The 17,675-nt window shown below is 46.2% G+C and overlaps 1 protein-coding gene across 5 annotated transcripts in view; it reads right to left on the bottom strand.

The window, feature by feature from the left end:
- Window positions 1-3,199, bottom strand: part of ATP13A4 (ATPase 13A4) — a 75,310-nt gene extending 72,111 nt beyond the window's left edge. For all 5 annotated transcript variants that reach the window (XR_004002141.1, XR_004002142.1, XR_004002143.1 and 2 more), the window contains exon 1: window positions 2,802-3,199. Coding sequence is in view for 2 of the 5 variants with exons in the window: in XM_030576550.1 (XP_030432410.1) it covers window positions 2,802-2,864 (63 nt within the window). In the remaining 3 variants the exon portion in view is untranslated. The remainder of the gene's footprint in view (window positions 1-2,801) is intronic.
- Window positions 3,200-17,675: the final 14,476 nt, after the last annotated feature.

The raw sequence follows: 17,675 nt of genomic DNA, 5'->3' as shown, positions 1-17,675 counted from the left end.
CAGACCCCTGAGGGAGACTGGTGCAGTCTGAGGGAGCAGTGCACTTGGGCCAGTATCAGCAGTGACACTCAGCCAGGGCTGTACGCAGCAGGGTTTATTAATTGACTGCAACACAGCATAAGAAGTCCTTGGTTAGCCTAGAGCAGAGGTGGGCAAACTATGGCCCGTGGGCCACATCTGGCTCACGGGACTGTCCTGCCCGGCCCCTGAGCTCCTGGCCAGGAGGCTAGCCCCTGCCCCTTCCCCTGCTGTTCCCCTTCCCCCGCAGCCTCAGTTCACTGCGCCGCTGGCGCAATGCTCTGGGTGGCAGCACTACAACCTCTTGCAGGGCAGCGCAGCTGCAGAGCCTGGCCTGACCTGGTGCCCTGTGCTGCATGGTGGCGTGGCCAGCTCCAGCTGGGCAGCACGGCTGCCTGACCTGGTGCCCTGTGCTGCGTGGTGGCGTGGCCAGCCCCAGCCGGGCGGCACGGCTGCCTGACCTGGTGCCCTGTGCTGCATGGTGGCGTGGCCAGCTCCAGACGGGCGACACGGCTGCCTGACCTGGTGCCCTGTGCTGCGTGGTGGCGTGGCCAGCTCCAGCCGGGCGACACGGCTGCCTGACCTGGTGCCCTATGCTGCGTGGTGGCGTGGCCAGCTCCAGCCGGGCAGCACGGCTGCCTGACCTGGTGCCCTATGCTGCGTGGTGGCGTGGCCAGCTCCAGCTGGGCGGCACAGCTGCCTGACCTGGTGCCCTGTGCTGCGTGGTGGCGTGGCCAGCTCCAGCCGGGCGGCACGGCTGCCTGACCTGGTGCGCTGTGCTGTGTGGTGGCGTGGCTGGCTCCAGCCGGGCGGCACGGCTGCCTGACTTGGTGCGCTGTGCTGTGTGGTGGCGTGGCCAGCTCCAGCCGGGCGGCACGGCTGCCTGTCCTGGTGCGCTGTGCTGTGTGGTGGCGTGGCTGGCTCCAGCTGGGCGGCACGGCTGCCTGACCTGGTGCCCTGTGCTGTGTGGTGGCGTGGCCGGCTCCAGTCGGGCGGCACGGCTGCCTGACTTGGTGCGCTGTGCTGTGTGGTGGCGTGGCTGGCTCCAGCCGAGTGGCACGGCTGCCTGTCCTGGTGGTCTGGGTGGCACAGCTGTAGCACAATGCTCCAGGCAGCGCGGGAAGGGAGAAGGGAGGGTTGGATAGAAGGCAGGGGAGTTCGGGGTAATGGTCAGGGGGCGGGGGTGTGGATAGAGGTTGGGGGCAGTCAGAGGGCAGGGAACAGGGGAATTGGATGGGGCAGGGATTCTGGGAAGTCAGGAAGAAGTGGGGATTGGATGGGGTGGTGGGGGGCAGTCAGGGGCAAGGGTTTCGGGGGTGGTCAGGACAGAGAGGTGTGTGTGGAGGGGTCAGGGGTCCTGGGGGAGCCATCAGGGGAGGGGGGGGCTGGATGGGGCAGGAGTCCTAGGGGGGCTGTCAGGGGACAAGAAGCAGTTGGATAGTGGGTGGGGGACGGGTCACACCTGGCTGTTTGGGGAGGCACAGCCTCCCTTAACCGGCCCACCATACAATTTCAGAAACCCTATGTGGCCCTCAGGCCAAAAAGTTTGCCCGCCCCTGGCCTAGAGAAATGAAGGTTACAGCAGAGTCCATTCTGGTTAGCCCCAAGAGCCCAAAGCTCTGTCCCTCTGCTCTGTCACTTAGTCTGACCTGCTCTGTCAGATTCTCAGGCCTGCTCCCCTCCCTGACTCCTCCGGCAGCCAACTCCCACCTCACACACCCAGGCATTTGTTCCAGAGCTGAAAAAATGCTGCTTGGCTCCCTCCAGAGAGGTGAGGCAATCCATAGTCTCGGTTGCCAGGTTTCAATGTCCTGGTGACTGAATTTGCCATTGTCGTCACGGATTCTCCAATGATACAAGGATTAAGGCCCACTTAGTCCCAGACAGGGAGGTGCTGCTCTCACCTGTGTCCTAGCCTGCCCTGAGAGCAAACAGACCCTTTTCACCCGCTAGGTAACCATGCAACATATAGGGGAAACCAAGGCACACAATAGTTTCATAAAAATATCTCAAAAAATTCCCACTTTGTCACATTAATACAATTAGAATTTTTAAAAGACTTTGCAAGACCAGTGGAGGCATTTGTGGAGCCACTCTACACAGTAGCCAATGGCTAAAAATGAGATGTTTTGTCCTGTTTTAGGCCCTGACCTTTCAATGAATCCATCCCTTTGTAGGATCCCTTCAGAGCAGAGAAGGACTCCGTTTGCTCTGTCCGTTAAGTGGCATGCACCTGTGTGTAAATCATCAGTCATTGCCTTTGAAGGCTGTGTGGAGCTCTTCTCTTGCCTCAGAGCGCTGCTCTCAGGGTATGTCTACACTGCAGTCAGCAGTATGTCTGCAGCTCAGGTAGACATCCCCGCCCTCGCTTTAATCTAGCAACACAGCTAAACACAGCAGTGAAGATGTGGCGGCACAGGCTTCAACGAAGGCTAAACAAGCCCATTGGAACCCTGGGGGCTTATTTGGATTAACAACCTGTGCTGGAGTCCATGCCACGGCACCTTCACTGCACTGTATCTGTGCCGGGTGGGTTAAAGCAAGGCGAGGTCTGCCCATCTGAGCTGGAATCAAACCTCCGAGGGTACTGCCGGCATGCTCTCACTGCGAACTGATTAAAACTCATTCCACACAATTTCATTTCTGTTTATTTAAATATTAATGAAGCCCTTGACAGACTGTACATTTTCACTTACTGTCCAGAGCTAAACTCGAGGCTGCAGAACACACTAAGACTATTGTTTCAGGCTGAGCGAGAGATAAGAGGAAAGACAGTGACTTACCATTTCATTCTCCTCTCCCTTGCTGAGCAATGCATGGTGACTCTTGGCAAACTTTTCCCCCATGAAATGGTGTTTGCTCTGGAGTCCTCTAAAACATCTTCAGGACAGGTCTTCAGGGTTAGTCTCACTTCCTTGAACTGAAGGGATTAATTATCTTCCATGCTAAGGAACTGCTGAGTGCACACCTTTCTTATGACACTACCAATATTCTGAGAAGGCAGCTCCTCCCCATCTGTAGGGGTTTTTTCAGGTGTATAATATATCCCTCCTGTTGCCTCTTTGCTGTTTTTGTTAACTGAAGTTGCTGCTTGGAAGGGGACTTCCCACGTACAAAGCTGGCTCAGGGTGGTGGAGGAAGAAAAAAAGTTAGATCTGCTGAGTGTCTGCCATGACTTGACTTCCAATCACAGCTCCAGTAACACAGCAAGTACTGCTGGCAGGCAGCCTTAAGGGGAGGGCAAAAGCCGAATACTTTACCTTGAAAGATTATGGGATTTATTTGGGCTAGGGAGTGTGCCTGAGCGAGAGAGAAGCAGGCATCATTATTATTCTATTACATACTTAGCAACCTATCAAAACTAAGGGCCCAATCTGAACTGCATGCTATACAATGGGAGAACCAGGACTGGGCTCTAGCATTCCAAACCATGGCCCTCATCTATGCAGGCTGACCCAGAGTCTAACCATGCCAGTCAGCACGTAGGATTGGGGCCCAGATTGGGTTATCAGTAGTGTCATTATTTCGGGTCTTACAGCGTAACTAGATGAAGCTCTGGGCCCCAATCCTGCCACTGGGGACCCTGGAGTCCAGAGGGGCCCCACTGACGTCAGTGCTGCTCATGGATCTGATTGCCGCACTGGAGCCAGACCGAAGAAGGAGGCATGGGGGCAACACACCAATTTCTCCCTCCTTTTCCTTTGTCTCTTGGCTGGTTTTAATTGCCAGCCTTGCCTCTCTTGCCCTTCCTTTGCCTTTTGACTTGCCTTGTCTCCTAACTGTGCCCAATACTTCTCCTCAGGCAGTCTGGGTAACTCTCACTCGGTTTAATTACCCTTCTCTACAGCCAAAATGCTTCTGAAATAAATGCAGTCCAACTTTACTAATTCTGGGTGACTGAGAATGAAAATGATGCTTAAAATTGTTGATTGGCTCTAGTTTTCAAGATGTGCTATTTGGTCAGTATATACGACCCTTGACTTGGGAATGGCGGAGGATAAGTGAGTTATAAAGGGAAGGGATCTCAATTTAAACCAGAAATGACTAAAATACATCTTTGACTGGATCTATGACTAAATCTATGACTGGGTTTGGACAGTACTTGCTTTTTAGGCAAACAATGAATGATGCAATCTGAAGCTGGTATTGCATCACACGATATGAATTGCATCATGTTATTCCTAAAAGTCATGGATGATGCAATCATGACAAAGCTTACATCACTCTGCTGAACAAATTGCCCTATATCAGCTCTAGAAATCATACAGTGTCCGCGTGCTCTCTTATTTGTCAGTGTTTGATTTTGCAAAGGGACACATTTTTGTTTAGCCAAAGTGAGCAGAGATGCCTCGTACTTGTGTGAACAGTGCAGATAACTTCTGCTATGTTTGTGGTGAAGTGACTTTTGCATCACAAAAGCGCAGTATAAACACTATGGTTAAGAAAGCCTATCACCTTTATTTTGGCTGCAAAATTGGAGATCAGGACAAGAGGTGGGCCCCACACATATGCTGCAACACTTGTGCAACAAATCTTTGCCAGTGGTTGAACAGGAAAAGGAAATCTATGCCTTTTGCAGTTCCAATGATTTGGAGAGAGCCAACAGATCATACCAGCAATTGTTACTTCTGCATGATGCCTCCAGTTGGGAAAGGTGTGTCAAAGAAGAAAAAGTGGACTGTGCATTATCCAAACATTCCATCAGCTATACGCCCAGTACCCAACGGAGAAGGACTGCCGGTTCCTGATGCACCAGAATCATTCTCACTTGAGTCAGATGAGGAAGAGGAAGAGGATGAAGCTTCTGGTCCTGAACCATCAATGTCACAGGACCCACATTTTCTCCCATCCTCCTCCTCTGAACCACACCTCATAATACAAGGTGAACTAAATGACCTTGTCAGGGATTTGGAACTACCCAAGAGTAAGGCAGAGCTGTTGGGCTCCAGACTACAGCAGTGGAATCTCCTGGCAGGCTATCAGGGCAAATGGAGCCCACCAATGCTTGCAGATTATTGCTGGACAGTGACAAGAGATGCTCCATTTAATGAATACAAGAGACAAGCCAAGAAGCGCCGAGTAGACACTGAATAGGACTAAACTATGTACATAATAGTTTTTTGCCTTTTGTTTCATAATAAATTTTATTTATATAACCCTTTTGCTGATTTTTAAAGTGTTACATACACAGGACAGGTGAAATATTATCATGTAAAGCAACCATAAACACATGAAAAGACCTAGGTTTACAATTTATGATTAAAACTCTACTATCTACACAATATACATAGATATAAAATGTAAAAACTTAAATATCTTAGAAACAGTAGCCAATCAGTTGTTTTAATTGTCATATTTGAATTCAGCACATCAAAATACATAATAAATAGCACATTTTATCTCTCAAAAATTGTAGACCAGTCTTATTTGTCCTGTCCAGTGGTTGCTTTTATTCAGTCCTTTCCCTCTTCCTTGTTTTCTTGTTTGTTTTAAAAAGCAAAGGATCAGACACCGCAGCGATGCCTACGGTATGGAAATCTGGGGAGACAGGAACTGAGCCACCGAAAAACAAGCAAACATCACTCCTCTATGGGCTGTAATATGGCTGAAACCCTATGTCAGAATCAAGAGTTTCCCAAGATATTTTATACTCACCAGTGTTTTATTCTCATCTGAGATGGGCCCAAGATAAGCCCAAATCCAAATATCCACAGCATTGGGCAAGTTCTGGCCAATGTCATGCTTTCTGAATTGAAATGGCCAGAAGATTCAGAGGAAGAAAAAGAGGAGAGGTGGAGAGACGGAGGCCAGTCCGCACTCAGAAAATGATTTGATGCTAGCTGTGACAGATGGCAATTTCCTGCAGTATGCTTGAAAAAACATATTGAATTAAGTTCGTGTCTCTAGAGTCTTTTTGTATTAAATGCAAAGGTTATTTATTACTGGGAGCCAGGACTGTATGTAATATCTCTAAGGGGGAGATAGGATGTTAATCATCCTGGGAAGTGTTATGATCTTCAAAGGACTGCATTGACCAATGAGTCAGAAGAGTGTACTTTTGGGCAAACACTGTCAAGTGGTTTTCCTGGGAATCTCTAGGGGGAGGCGAATGCAAATTTCTGTCTCCAGTTATGCAAAAACTCAGCTTTTTTAAGTTATGCCCAGAGGCGAGAACCATTTTGTGCCGATTACCTGTTCCCGGAATCTGAAGATCAAAGGCGCAAGCTGTATAAAGGACAGATGGAACTATTCATGGATGTGCTGTTCTGAGCATTGGATGTTATGAACTTGTAACCACAGAAAATCCCATGTGGGTTTGAAGAACTGACACCTGCCGAGCCTTTGTTGAAGTTGGTGATTATCTCTGGTAAGCTTATCAGCATGTATGTAGGTTCTTGTATTATTTCTAATGTTTTCTCTAATGCTTTTGTCTTTAGAACAAATGTGCTTGCTTAAAAATTGCTGCATGGTAACATGCAACTGCAGGCTGTTAAACTGTTCATAGCCTCTAGAGAGAATGCAATGCACAGATGGTAGCCTTTTAGGCAGCATGTCTTGTTAGGGATATCCCATTGCACTGTTCAGCCTGGAAATACCCCAGTCAGGAGGAAGAGAGATCCATGTCTCTGCCCAAGAAAGGTGATGTCTGGGGAGCTGGAAGCCTGAGAATGGGTACCCTTTGCAGCCCACAGAATGGGAATATAGGTGCAGTCCCCCTGAACTGTCACACTGCCACCAATGTCTGTCAGGGTCAGCTGCAGCAAATGGGCCCAGGATGCAATGTAAATAGAAATGGAGGCTCTGGCAAACTGCATAGTATTCAAACCCATGTCAGAAACAATGGTTCAAATCTGCTTCTATTGGGGCCATGCTACCAAGGCTTCCCTGGCCAAGGGGAATGGGACTTTGGAAAAGATTTTACAGGTCTAAACTGTTATCTTTTCTGACTGATTTCCATGGGCTGGAAAGAGAACCATAGGCACCTCCAACACAGCACATTGCATCCCACCTATGGTGTTGCCAGCTCGAGCCTCACGATATGTGGTGTTTCTCTTTAAGCCCCACCTACAGAAGTCAAATTACCTGAGAATCTCAACTTTCAGTTTCTAGCCCTCATGTTTGCAGAGGAAACTGAACAGGTATCTTCTAATGACTCTAAAACCAGGAGACAACTATATGAACCCCCAATTAATCAGTTTAAAGAATCAAGATTTTTAAGACAATCTCGTGACTTGTGAGTCCTGACTTGTGATTTTTTTAAAGGTTGGGTTTGGCAAAATTATCACCCATCCTTCCCCTGCCTGGCCAGTCTCTGCTGCTATTCCCAGTACAAACCCTGGACTCCAGTGTCAGGGAAAAGGACAAGGGTGAAGCAGAGGTGGCTGAGTCACCCTTCTGTGTGGCAAGGGGAGTGTAATGCATGCAGAGGGTCCCCACCATGCATGACTCTAAGGGAAGATTATGGATCCACGTAGCTATTCCACTTTCTTGGCCCAGTCCAACTCTGATAAAAGTCAATGGAAATACTTTTGTTCCAGTGAAGAGTCTGTGATATGGAGGATTCTTTCTCTGCACTGAAAACAAAGGACAAGAAGTCTAAAAGAGATTAAACATTTGTGCTTTGTTATATTTTTGGAAACTTGATATACTTGTATTGATAGCCCAACCCAACATCTAACTCAAAAGGCCACTGGAGTTGATGGAATGTTTCCATTGACATCAGTGGGCTTCAGATCACATTCATCAGCAAGCAGCAAGCTTTTTTCTGGGTTTGCTGGATTGTCTTTTAGTTTGATGCCCTCTACTGTTCAACTTAACTATTACATGTTAGTGGTCAATGTGCACATTTAAAAGTCTCTCCATAATAATGTTGTGTTTTCTCATCCATTTCTTTATTGAAATCGGCATACAAAACCAACATGCCCAAATATCAAAAGGTAAGGGTTAAATCAAAACATCTATAAATCAAAGGTAGAACTAAACACAAGGCCAGATTAAATCAAACAAACCTAAAACAGAAGAAGGCAAGGGTGAAATAAAAAAGGAACCCTTATGCTCTGTCACAGTTCAGAGCTCCCACACTTGTATTTCTCCTCTGTGGCCCAGCAAAGGCATGCACTCTAGACATTTTGGGCCTGAGATCTTTCAGGCAGAGGCATGTGTGTCTCTCTCCCTTCTGACCAGGGTACTTCCAGGTTGAACAGTTCCCTGCCTACACATTGTTAGTGCCCAGCAAGGTATAAAGCAGTGCCAAGAAAGCATATTAAAACCACTAAAAGAACCTACAGGCATGCTAGTAAGCTTACCAGAGATCATCCCCAACCCCAGCAAGGGCTCTGGTTGGTGACTACTCCATCAAACAGCACACAGGGATTTTTCCTCTGGTGACAAGTTCATAACACCTTCAGCTCAGAACTAGCTCACCAATCTGATGGGCTCCAGTACTTCCAGCTCTTCTCTTCCCTAAGGATTGTTGGGACCCTTCATGAAACAGAGGTCCTGTCCATTTGCTGGATCAGAAACAATGAATTGGGGGCAGTCTAACACAGTCTTTTTCTGTCAAGTTCTTTCTTTGTCTGTTGGTCTCTGGAGAATCCAGTTTGAACCAGTATATGTGAGCCTCCCTCCATCTGATGAAATGGGCTCTAGCCCATGAAAGCTTGTGCCCAAATAAATTCATTAGTCTCTAAGGTGCCACAGGGACCCCTGGTGGTTTTTCCTCCAGGTGGTGGTCACTCTCTGGAGGTGTTACAGCCTGTGTGAATTTGCCCACCTGCTCCCCATTGTTCTTAGTTCAGTGGTTTCCATCTCCCATGGAATTACATACAGTTCCTGGCCTATGCTGATACATAAACTTAATTCAATCCAGTTCTCCAAGATTTTGTCATATGTATTCTTCTAATCACCCTGGTAACTTAAGCCCTGATCCTTCAAAGATTTTACACATCTATTCCACTTTATACACTGTGTGTCATCCTATTGACTTCAGTAGCATGCCTCATATTGTATAGAGTTAGTGTGGGTCAATCCTGCAAAGATTTACAATCTTGTCGGTCTTTGCTTGTATCTAGTCCCCCTTTCCTCTACCTAAACTTTTTGGAGATTTAAATATATTTCAGTTAAGCATGTGCATAATTCAGTATGGTCATTAAATATTCCAGAGGACTTTTTGCAAAGTATAACATAGTACTGGTTGAAAACTTTCAAATAAAAGTTTATTTTTGTGGGAAAATGGGACTTAATTGGGAAAAAAGGGGTTTTATTCAGCAAAACTTTTCTGAAAAAGTTTGAAACAAAATATTTAACCCCTCCGTGTCTAAAATGTACATTCCCACTATTTCCGAATGAAAATGTATTTCCCCCACTTTCTCTCATTTCTTGACTTTTTAACATCGAAAAAGCAGGGAAAAAAGTTAGGGAACATAAGGAAAGCACACCTTTTCTCTTATTTAATATTTTCCAATGGAAAAGTAAGAAGGAAAAAAAGGGAGGGGGGAAATATAATCTTATACTTTTAAACTCTTTCCTCCTGCAAAAGTATGAAAATAGTTTAAAAAACTGGAGAGCTTTACTTTTCCTCACTTTAAAATAAAAATTTCCTGCCCCCTACTCCATTCTTCCAGTAGAAAAAAGGAAGGGAAAGTAAAAAATGTGAATGACTTGGAAAAAATCCCCCAGTCAAAATGTAATTTTTCAAAATGAAAATTGTTTTCATTAAATGATTTCTCCCTCCCCCTTTTTTGACAAAAACAGGAAAAAATGAAAATCTTTTTTTGTTTGTTTTTGCAAAAAGCCTCTAAAACCCACAACCAAGCTAAGTGGAGTTGTAGACACATTCTAAAGACATGGTAGATGAGGTAATATCTTTTACTAGATCAATTTCTGTTGGTGAAGTTAGTCCAATAAAAGATATTGCCGCACCCACTTTGCCTCTCAAATATCCTAGGATTGACCTGGCTACACAATACACAGCATGCAAAATTCTCAGTTAGGTAATTACATTATTCTGCCATCCATTCTCCAGCAGAGGCAGTAACCATGCAATTTTCAGCTTCACTTCTTGTCCTAAGCCCTGATCCCCTCAAAAGTTGTGCATGTGCTTTTGCAGCATGATGTGACTAAACTCACTGATTGATAGGCTGTGGCACTTGGCATCTCAGTGTGCAGGCTGCCACTTCTCTTCACATTTGTGGGCCAGACAAGCCAGCTTCCCCCAGTCACCACCTCAGGAGACTGATGGGTTCCAAAATCTGTTTAGGGGCCCGTGGAATGTTGTCACGTAATAATACAACTGCTGTGCATTGCCACTGAGCAAGCCTATTGCATCAGCCAGTCACAACCCAATGGCATCAGCACAGCACCATGTCACCGCAGCATGATGCAAAAACTGCCCACCCCAAGTGTTCAAGAATCAGGCATTTACGAGCCTGGCTTCAAAATCAACCCCTTTTATTTGCCATTTGTTTATTGTGAGATGTCGGAGTGTGCTTGAGACCCACTGTCCCACTTTTCTCCTCCCCCACAAGGCTGGAAATGGCCCCCTCTGTACACAATGAGAGCCACCTGTGGCACTCTGTACCTTAAAGCAGCACCTTGGAACCCCCATATTTGCCACTGTCATGTAATTATGATATATTTCATACAAAACATGCCATGTAAGATATCATACGAAAGGTCAAGATCTGCTGAAACCCATTGTTCTGTCAAAATACATATATCAATAGTGCATATCAAGTTATGAGCTTTTCCTGCATGGTTGTTTCTGAAATATGCTGTAAATTTGCTAGTGACACACACAGCAGGGGGATTGCTCTACCCTGTGACTCAGCAAAGCCCACCAGGCCATGTCTGACCTGGTATTTTCCAGACACATGGACTGAGGGTATAAAATAGGGGACAGTGGCATTGTCCCCTGGCCTTTCTCCTCCTCCCACCTATGCTGGAAACAACAAGAACTCTGGGAAGCCGAAGACTAGAACTGAGCAGATCAGTCCCAGGCTGAAAGGGGAAGGCTGTAACTTAAGAACTGAAAGGTCTCGTGAGCTGAGAAAAGTGCTTGGTCCAAATACTGTCTAGTGTCATAAGGGGTAAGCGTTAAACTGTGCGCTTACCTTTTATTTGGTAACTAATCTCTGACCTTTTAGGCCTACCACTTATAATCACTTAAAATCGCCCTCTATGTAGTTAATAACCTGGTTTTATATTTTACCTAGCCCAGTTGTGTTTTGGTTGAGGTGCTTGGGAAATCTTGGGTTACAAAGGCTGGTGTGTGTCCCCTCTGCACAGGCAGGGCGGGCGGATGGGTAAGGAACGTGCCCTGAGCAGGCTGGTGACTAGGGCAGGATGTGCACCTCTGGGGTGCGGGGCGGGGGAGCTGGGGATGGGCTAGTGCCTGTGTGTTATCCAGGAGCGGCTCAGGGAGCAGTCCCGCAATGGAGCAGGGTGTGGGTAAGGTGACCAGACAGCAAATGTGAACAATCGGGAGGGGGTGGGGGGTAATAGGAGCCGATGTAAGAAAGAGCCTCCCCGTAAGAGCAGGACATCTGGTCAGGAGGGGTGGGGCTCCCCATGCCCAGCGCGGGCTGGAGCCACCCCCGCACACCCCAGGACACTCTCAGCCCATCCCAGGACTCCCGGAGCCCAGGCTACCCACCCCACAGCGCGGGGCCCGCCTGGGGCGCCGCCCCACCAGCCTGGCCCGGGCACAGCCGGGCCGCACCGCACCGCGCTGCCGCCCCGCCATGGCCGCAGCCGTAGCCAGGCTCCGCTGGTCCTGAGCGACCCGGAACCTTTCTCGCGGCGGCCCGTGTTTCCGGCCCGGCCGCGCTTGGGGACGGACCGCCGCGGCCGGAAGCAGCCGGACGGAGCCGGTAGCGCTGCTCCTGGCTGACCCCGGGCGAGGCGCTGAGGCGGGACGCGGGCGCACCGTACCCCTGTGCCCGGCTCCAGGATGTGGCGGGCCCGGCCCGCGGCCGTTTGGTGAGTGCGGGGGGCGCCCTGGGGGCGAGCGGCCTGAGGGGGCGGGGAGCGGCGCTGGGGGTGCCGGGCCGAGGGGCCCCCGGGCGGGGAGCGGCGCTGGGGGTGCCGGGCCGAGGGGCCTGAGGGGGCGGGGAGCGGCGCTGGGGGTGCCGGGCCGAGGGGCCCCCGGGCGGGGAGCGGCGCTGGGGGTGCCGGGCCGAGGGGCCCCCGGCCAGGGAGCGGCGCTGGGGGTGCCGGGCCCAGGGGTCTGGGCGGGGAGCGGCGCTGGGGGTGCTGGGCCGAGGGGCCTGAGGGGGCGGGGAGCGGCGCCGGGGGTGCTGGGCCGAGGGGCCCCCGGGCTGAGGGGCCCGGGGAGGATAACGGGTGCGGGGCTGCGACGTTCCTTGGAAACCAGCTGGGGACAGACCGACGCCCCTCGGCCAGGACCCGCCACCACTGGGGGAGGACAAAGGCCCAGGCCTGTAGCCCCTGGGGGTTGGAGGCAGCCGCAGGCACAGTCCCAGGTGGTTTTCAGGCCCCGGTAGTTGTTGTCCTGCTCCGAAGCTGCTCTAGTTCTACAGTTTCTGTCATGCCCTGGGAGGGCCAGTACTGCACACGGGTGGGGCTGTACCACGAGAGAGATCCAGGCATGATAATATCCCCCTGTTCTCTGTCCGATTGTTTACACCAGGGGTTCTCAAACGGGGGGTCGGGACCCCTCGGGGTCACGAGGTTATTACATGGGGGGCCACGAGCTGTCAACCTACATCCCAAACCTGCTTATTTCCAGCATTTATAATGGTGTTAAATATATTAAAAATGTGTTTAATTTATTGGGGGGGGGGGTCACACACAGAGGCTTGCTGTGTGAAAGGGGTCACCAGTAAAAAAAAAAAAAAAAAGTTTGAGAATCTCTGGTTTACACAGCCTAACAGTTTGATTTTTTTAAATTACATTTGTGTGTTTGAGCAGAGAGGTTTGTCCTTTGAGTTCCACAGTGATGTACAGGTACCTTTTCCTGCGTATGGTGTTTGAGTGATAACTTTTTTTTCTCAGATGTGCCTTGCTTTGCATTTATCCATGCTGAATGTTATCTGTCACTGTGTAGCCAATTCCCCATCTCTGAAGTGCCTCCCGGTCTTTTCTGAACTTGGCTAACATAAATAACCATGTGATCTGCCAATTTTGCTACTTCACTGCACACCCCCCGTTTTCCAGATTAATAATCTTAAACAGCACCAGATTTAGTGCAGAACCTCAAGGCACCCTCCTGTTTGCCATAATGAAAAGTGACCATTTATTCCTGGTCCTTGTTTCCTGTCTCTTAACTGGTTTTTGATTCATGACAATACTATGTCTCTCACCCTGTAATGACTTAGGTTCTTTAGTAGTCTCTTCTGAAGGATCTTCTCAAAGGCCTTTTGAAAGTCTAAATAAATGGTGTCAAATGATTCTCTGGTTCCATTGCCCAGGTGTAGACAAGCTCATTTATTCAAACAGAGACAGATACAAATGTCAGCCAGTCTCTCCTACCCAGCTTATTTTCACATATGGATTACTTTCTACCATTGCGTTTTCTTTGTGCTTTCACCTCAACTCCTGCTTGGCAGATATTTTAAATTTTTGAAATTACATTCCCTATAGCTACTGGAAAGTTCTCTTTGACTCTTCTCTCCTCTGCAGATCTTTTGGTTGCTGGAAAGTAAAACAGAGAGATCTTATCTTCTCTACCACTAGATAATCCTTCTTGAGTTCTGCTCACCCCCTGAATTCCTCCGCTGTCTGCTTCTGCAGCCCATCCAGTAGCTTTCCCAAGCAGTACCATGAAATTAACACCATTCTTGACTGTTTCCTGCTGCCCTCTTGATTCTGAGTGATGGTGAAACTGAACAATCTTGTTAATTTCATGCTGCTGTTCCATGGTGAAGTTGGAAATAGCAGTAGAAACATTAGTGTTGTTCAGCTGCAGACTCAAGAAGAAAATACTGTCTTTATTTATATTTGGTTCACATTTGGAAGTTTAGCTTTGCAATCATAGGGACTAAAAATTGCTTAGAGCTTAAATTCTATAGAAATTGATTGGTCATGTCCTGCTTCTAGATGCTGGGTGTTTTATTTTTCAAACTTTGTTCATAGCTGAAAACAGTATGTTAATGATTGACATTTTACAGTTATATTGACTTTCATCCCAGGTGCTTAGATGTGGTAGCAAAGGGTACTGTATAAGATCAGAAAAAGTGCTTTACATATGTCCATACAACACAACTGGATTACAGCAGTTACTGAAGTGGCAACCAGGCAGACACCAACAGTAGAACTGACTGGGAACTGGAAAGCCAAAATTTCTCATGAAACGAGTATTCAGAAGAAAACTTGAATTGGTGCCATTGATATGTTTAGTTTCTATATAACTTGTGTATTTTATAATAGATATAATATACACTGTGTATCTGGAAATATCTATAAATATAACACACTCTTAAAATGTTGTTGTAATATAAATATACCAATCTCCTAGAACTGGAAGGGACCCTGAAAGGTCATCAAGTCCAGCCCCCTGCCTTCACTTGCAGGACCAATTTTTTGCCTCAGATCCCTAAGTGGCCCCCTCAAGGATTGAACTCACAACCCTGGGTTTAGCAGGCCAGTGCTCAAACCACTGTGCTATCCCTCTCCTAAATGTTGAAATAAAATGAAACAAAACAGCATTATTGAAACTAAACATTTCAACTTCCCATTAAAAACTTGTATCAATCAACAGGTTCTCACAAAACATCTTGGTTTTGAGAAAACTGCATTTTTTTTGTGGACTTTTTCTGTTGAGAATAGTTCTAACCAACAGTATGTGACAGCTAAGAGGATAATAAAGATCTTGGCCTGGCACTGGAATATACTCTTACTTTTATGAGAAGTGGCATGAAATCCTTACTGTCCACTTTAAAGCAGAAGGGTTTTGATATTTTTGGTATTCAGCTGAGTTCTAGTTGCTGTGATATCGAACGCCTTGGCTACATTGGCGCTTTACAGTGCTGCAACTTTCTCACTCGGGTGTGAAAAAACACCCCCCTGAGCGCTGCAAGATACAGCGCTGTAAAGCGCCAGTGTAAACAGTGCCGCAGCTCTGGGAGCGCAGCTCCCAGCGCTGCAAGCTAATCCCCATGAAGAGATGGAGTACGTGCAGCGCTGGCGCTGCGACCACACTCACACTTCAAAGCGCTGCCGCGGCAGCACTTTGAAGTTTCGAGTGTAGCCAAGCCCTAAGGGAATGCAACTTGAATATGGAACAAAAAATAAACATACAGGATATTTCATTGTCTGATTTTTATTTCAAATCTAGGGTTTTTTTCAAAAAATATGATTTTATCATATGTCCCTTTAAACTGGGTTCAAACTAACAACTAGAGGTGGCCATCAGATCACTATTTACTATCTTTTCATTTCTGCTGAAAAGATTAAATATTTCTGTACACTGAGTGTAGGCCTAGAAAATGAAAGAGCTAAGTGCAGTCATAAGCTTCCTTATGGACTGACCATATTCAGTCTCAGTCATTGGCTTATAAAGCAGAAGGAATGAAAATATTTTTAGTGCTGTGGTCATCTTCTTTTCTAGAAGCACTTTCATGTCAACTATTCCGAAGCCAAAGTTTCTGTTAAAGTCCTAACTGACAAGTTTTAACCCTGTTATGTTTTCATTTCAAGGTGGTAATAGTTGGGAAGGAAGGGATTATGGGACTCATTGATTGTGTCCCTTGCTGGTTGCTAGATGATTAACTTAATTATTGAGGCACAGCTTCATAATTTATCAAAAAAGAAATAATTGCAGAATGTTGGTTCTCAAAGCCATACTGATTTTTAGGAAAGTGGACTGTTGGTGTGTCTTAGCATTTAGCTATCCTCATTGAGAGTTCCGTGCATGGCATGTCTGAAGAATTGAGTCCTTAGAGAAGAAAACACTTCCATTCAGCTATATTTAATTCCAGTCTTCTAATCTCATTGCAACCATAAAAGCTCAATTTCTGGTTCAAAGGTCCTTTTGCACCTTTGCCTTCTTTCTAAGGAAAGTCACTTGAGTGGTAATGGGATATTATGTCTCCAGTAAGAATATATCCATGAAAGGAACAGAACATCAAATGTTCCTTTTCTAGTGTCCAGAATAATATATTGGCAGATAGTAAATTTAGCCAATTCACCACCACTATTTAGAGAACTAGGTAGGTGAGTATGGAAGGAGTTGGATTTACTCTGACAATGAGTGAATCGTGTGTGTTTTTACAGCAGCCTGGACAGATGGACGGAGAGAACAGATTAATATAAAAATGTGAGGGGGAAGTATAGGGTATGCAAAGTATTTGTAAGGTAATGGAAAAATATTGGTTTGGTTCTTTGATGCTTTCTGATATAAAGCATCTTAATATTGATTCCTTTGGTGGTGTGAATAGTTGGGTCAGTGATTTCATTGCTGGGTGATAAGGCATTTCTGCTGTTCTCCATCCATTCCCATGGAGAACACTAAATGGAGTTCGGAATCCTGAAGAAGGCGCGGAATAAAAAAGTGGTTGTTTCCAGTATTTTAGTATTCAGATTTTGAATTATTTTAAGTGATGTATCTAATTTTCACTGATTTGGATATGGCCAGATTAGACAAGTACAAAAGGAATCGTTCCTTGAAAAGCTTTCTTCTCTTCCCTCAGCTAGCAAAATAGTATTAAAAATAGTTTCAATAAACGTTTGTAGGTTTGTTTTGAACGTCCTGTAGAACACTCGTGAAAAAATAACAGTGAAAAGTATATGGGGCTTTGTTCCATCCCATGGATAGCTATCCTTGATTATAAGCAGGGCAGGTAGTGATGCCTGTACTTCAGGTTGCCTGGTGCTTTCCATGATAAGACCCTGTTTTCAGTTGCTTGTGACCTTGCCAAACTTAAGCTGTTCATACTGGATGTTTGCCTGAGGCTGAATTATTCTTGGAAAATTTTAGCTAAGATGGTTCAGCCATTTCCAAGAATGAGACTAGGTTAAAATAAGTGATTTTGCCCAAGTTTAATTAAAAAAAAAAAGTCAGCTATTTTGTTGAAAAGCTGTAGCATGTTAAACAGTATGTGGTCGTGTAATTAAAACAATCATAATGCTTATTCACAAGGGGGCCGAACTAGGGTTGCACAAACTGGCGTTTTTTAACATTTGAGTGCTTGACCTTGTGACCTTAACAATGATCTTTTAATGTAGGGGTTTTGAGTGCAGTTCTGGGTAAAGGTAGTTAGGTAAACTCTCTATTATATGTGTCATCTTATGTAAAAAGATTTTTCTTCTTTCCCTAAGATGGGAGTGGAACATTGTAGCCATGTTCCTGTATAGACTTTCCACTCCTGTTGAACATGCACAAAGCCAAGTTCTTGTGTACCTATTCACCAATTTCAGCTACAGAAATTAAATTTATAAGACAGCAGATGTCCTAACCCTAGCATTGATACTTATTTCTGTCCTTCAAATCCTTGTTAACAAGTAAGAGGTTTTTTATCCAGTAAGTATTCTTTAAATCAAAGTATTTTATCCAATTCAACATTTTCTGTGATTAGGATACAAATATTGATGAAGATGATATGTCATTTTAATATGTCAAGCTAATATGGAGGGTGCTAGCAAATGTGTTTAAAGTAACAAAACATAACTATAATTCTGTTAAATGAAAACATTATGGA

The sequence above is a fragment of the Gopherus evgoodei genome, chromosome 9 (genome assembly GCF_007399415.2).
Source record: "Gopherus evgoodei ecotype Sinaloan lineage chromosome 9, rGopEvg1_v1.p, whole genome shotgun sequence".
In the NCBI taxonomy this organism is placed as follows: Eukaryota; Metazoa; Chordata; order Testudines; family Testudinidae; genus Gopherus; species Gopherus evgoodei.
Note: the sequence above shows the minus strand (reverse complement) of the source record. Positions and strands in the feature narration are given on the sequence as shown.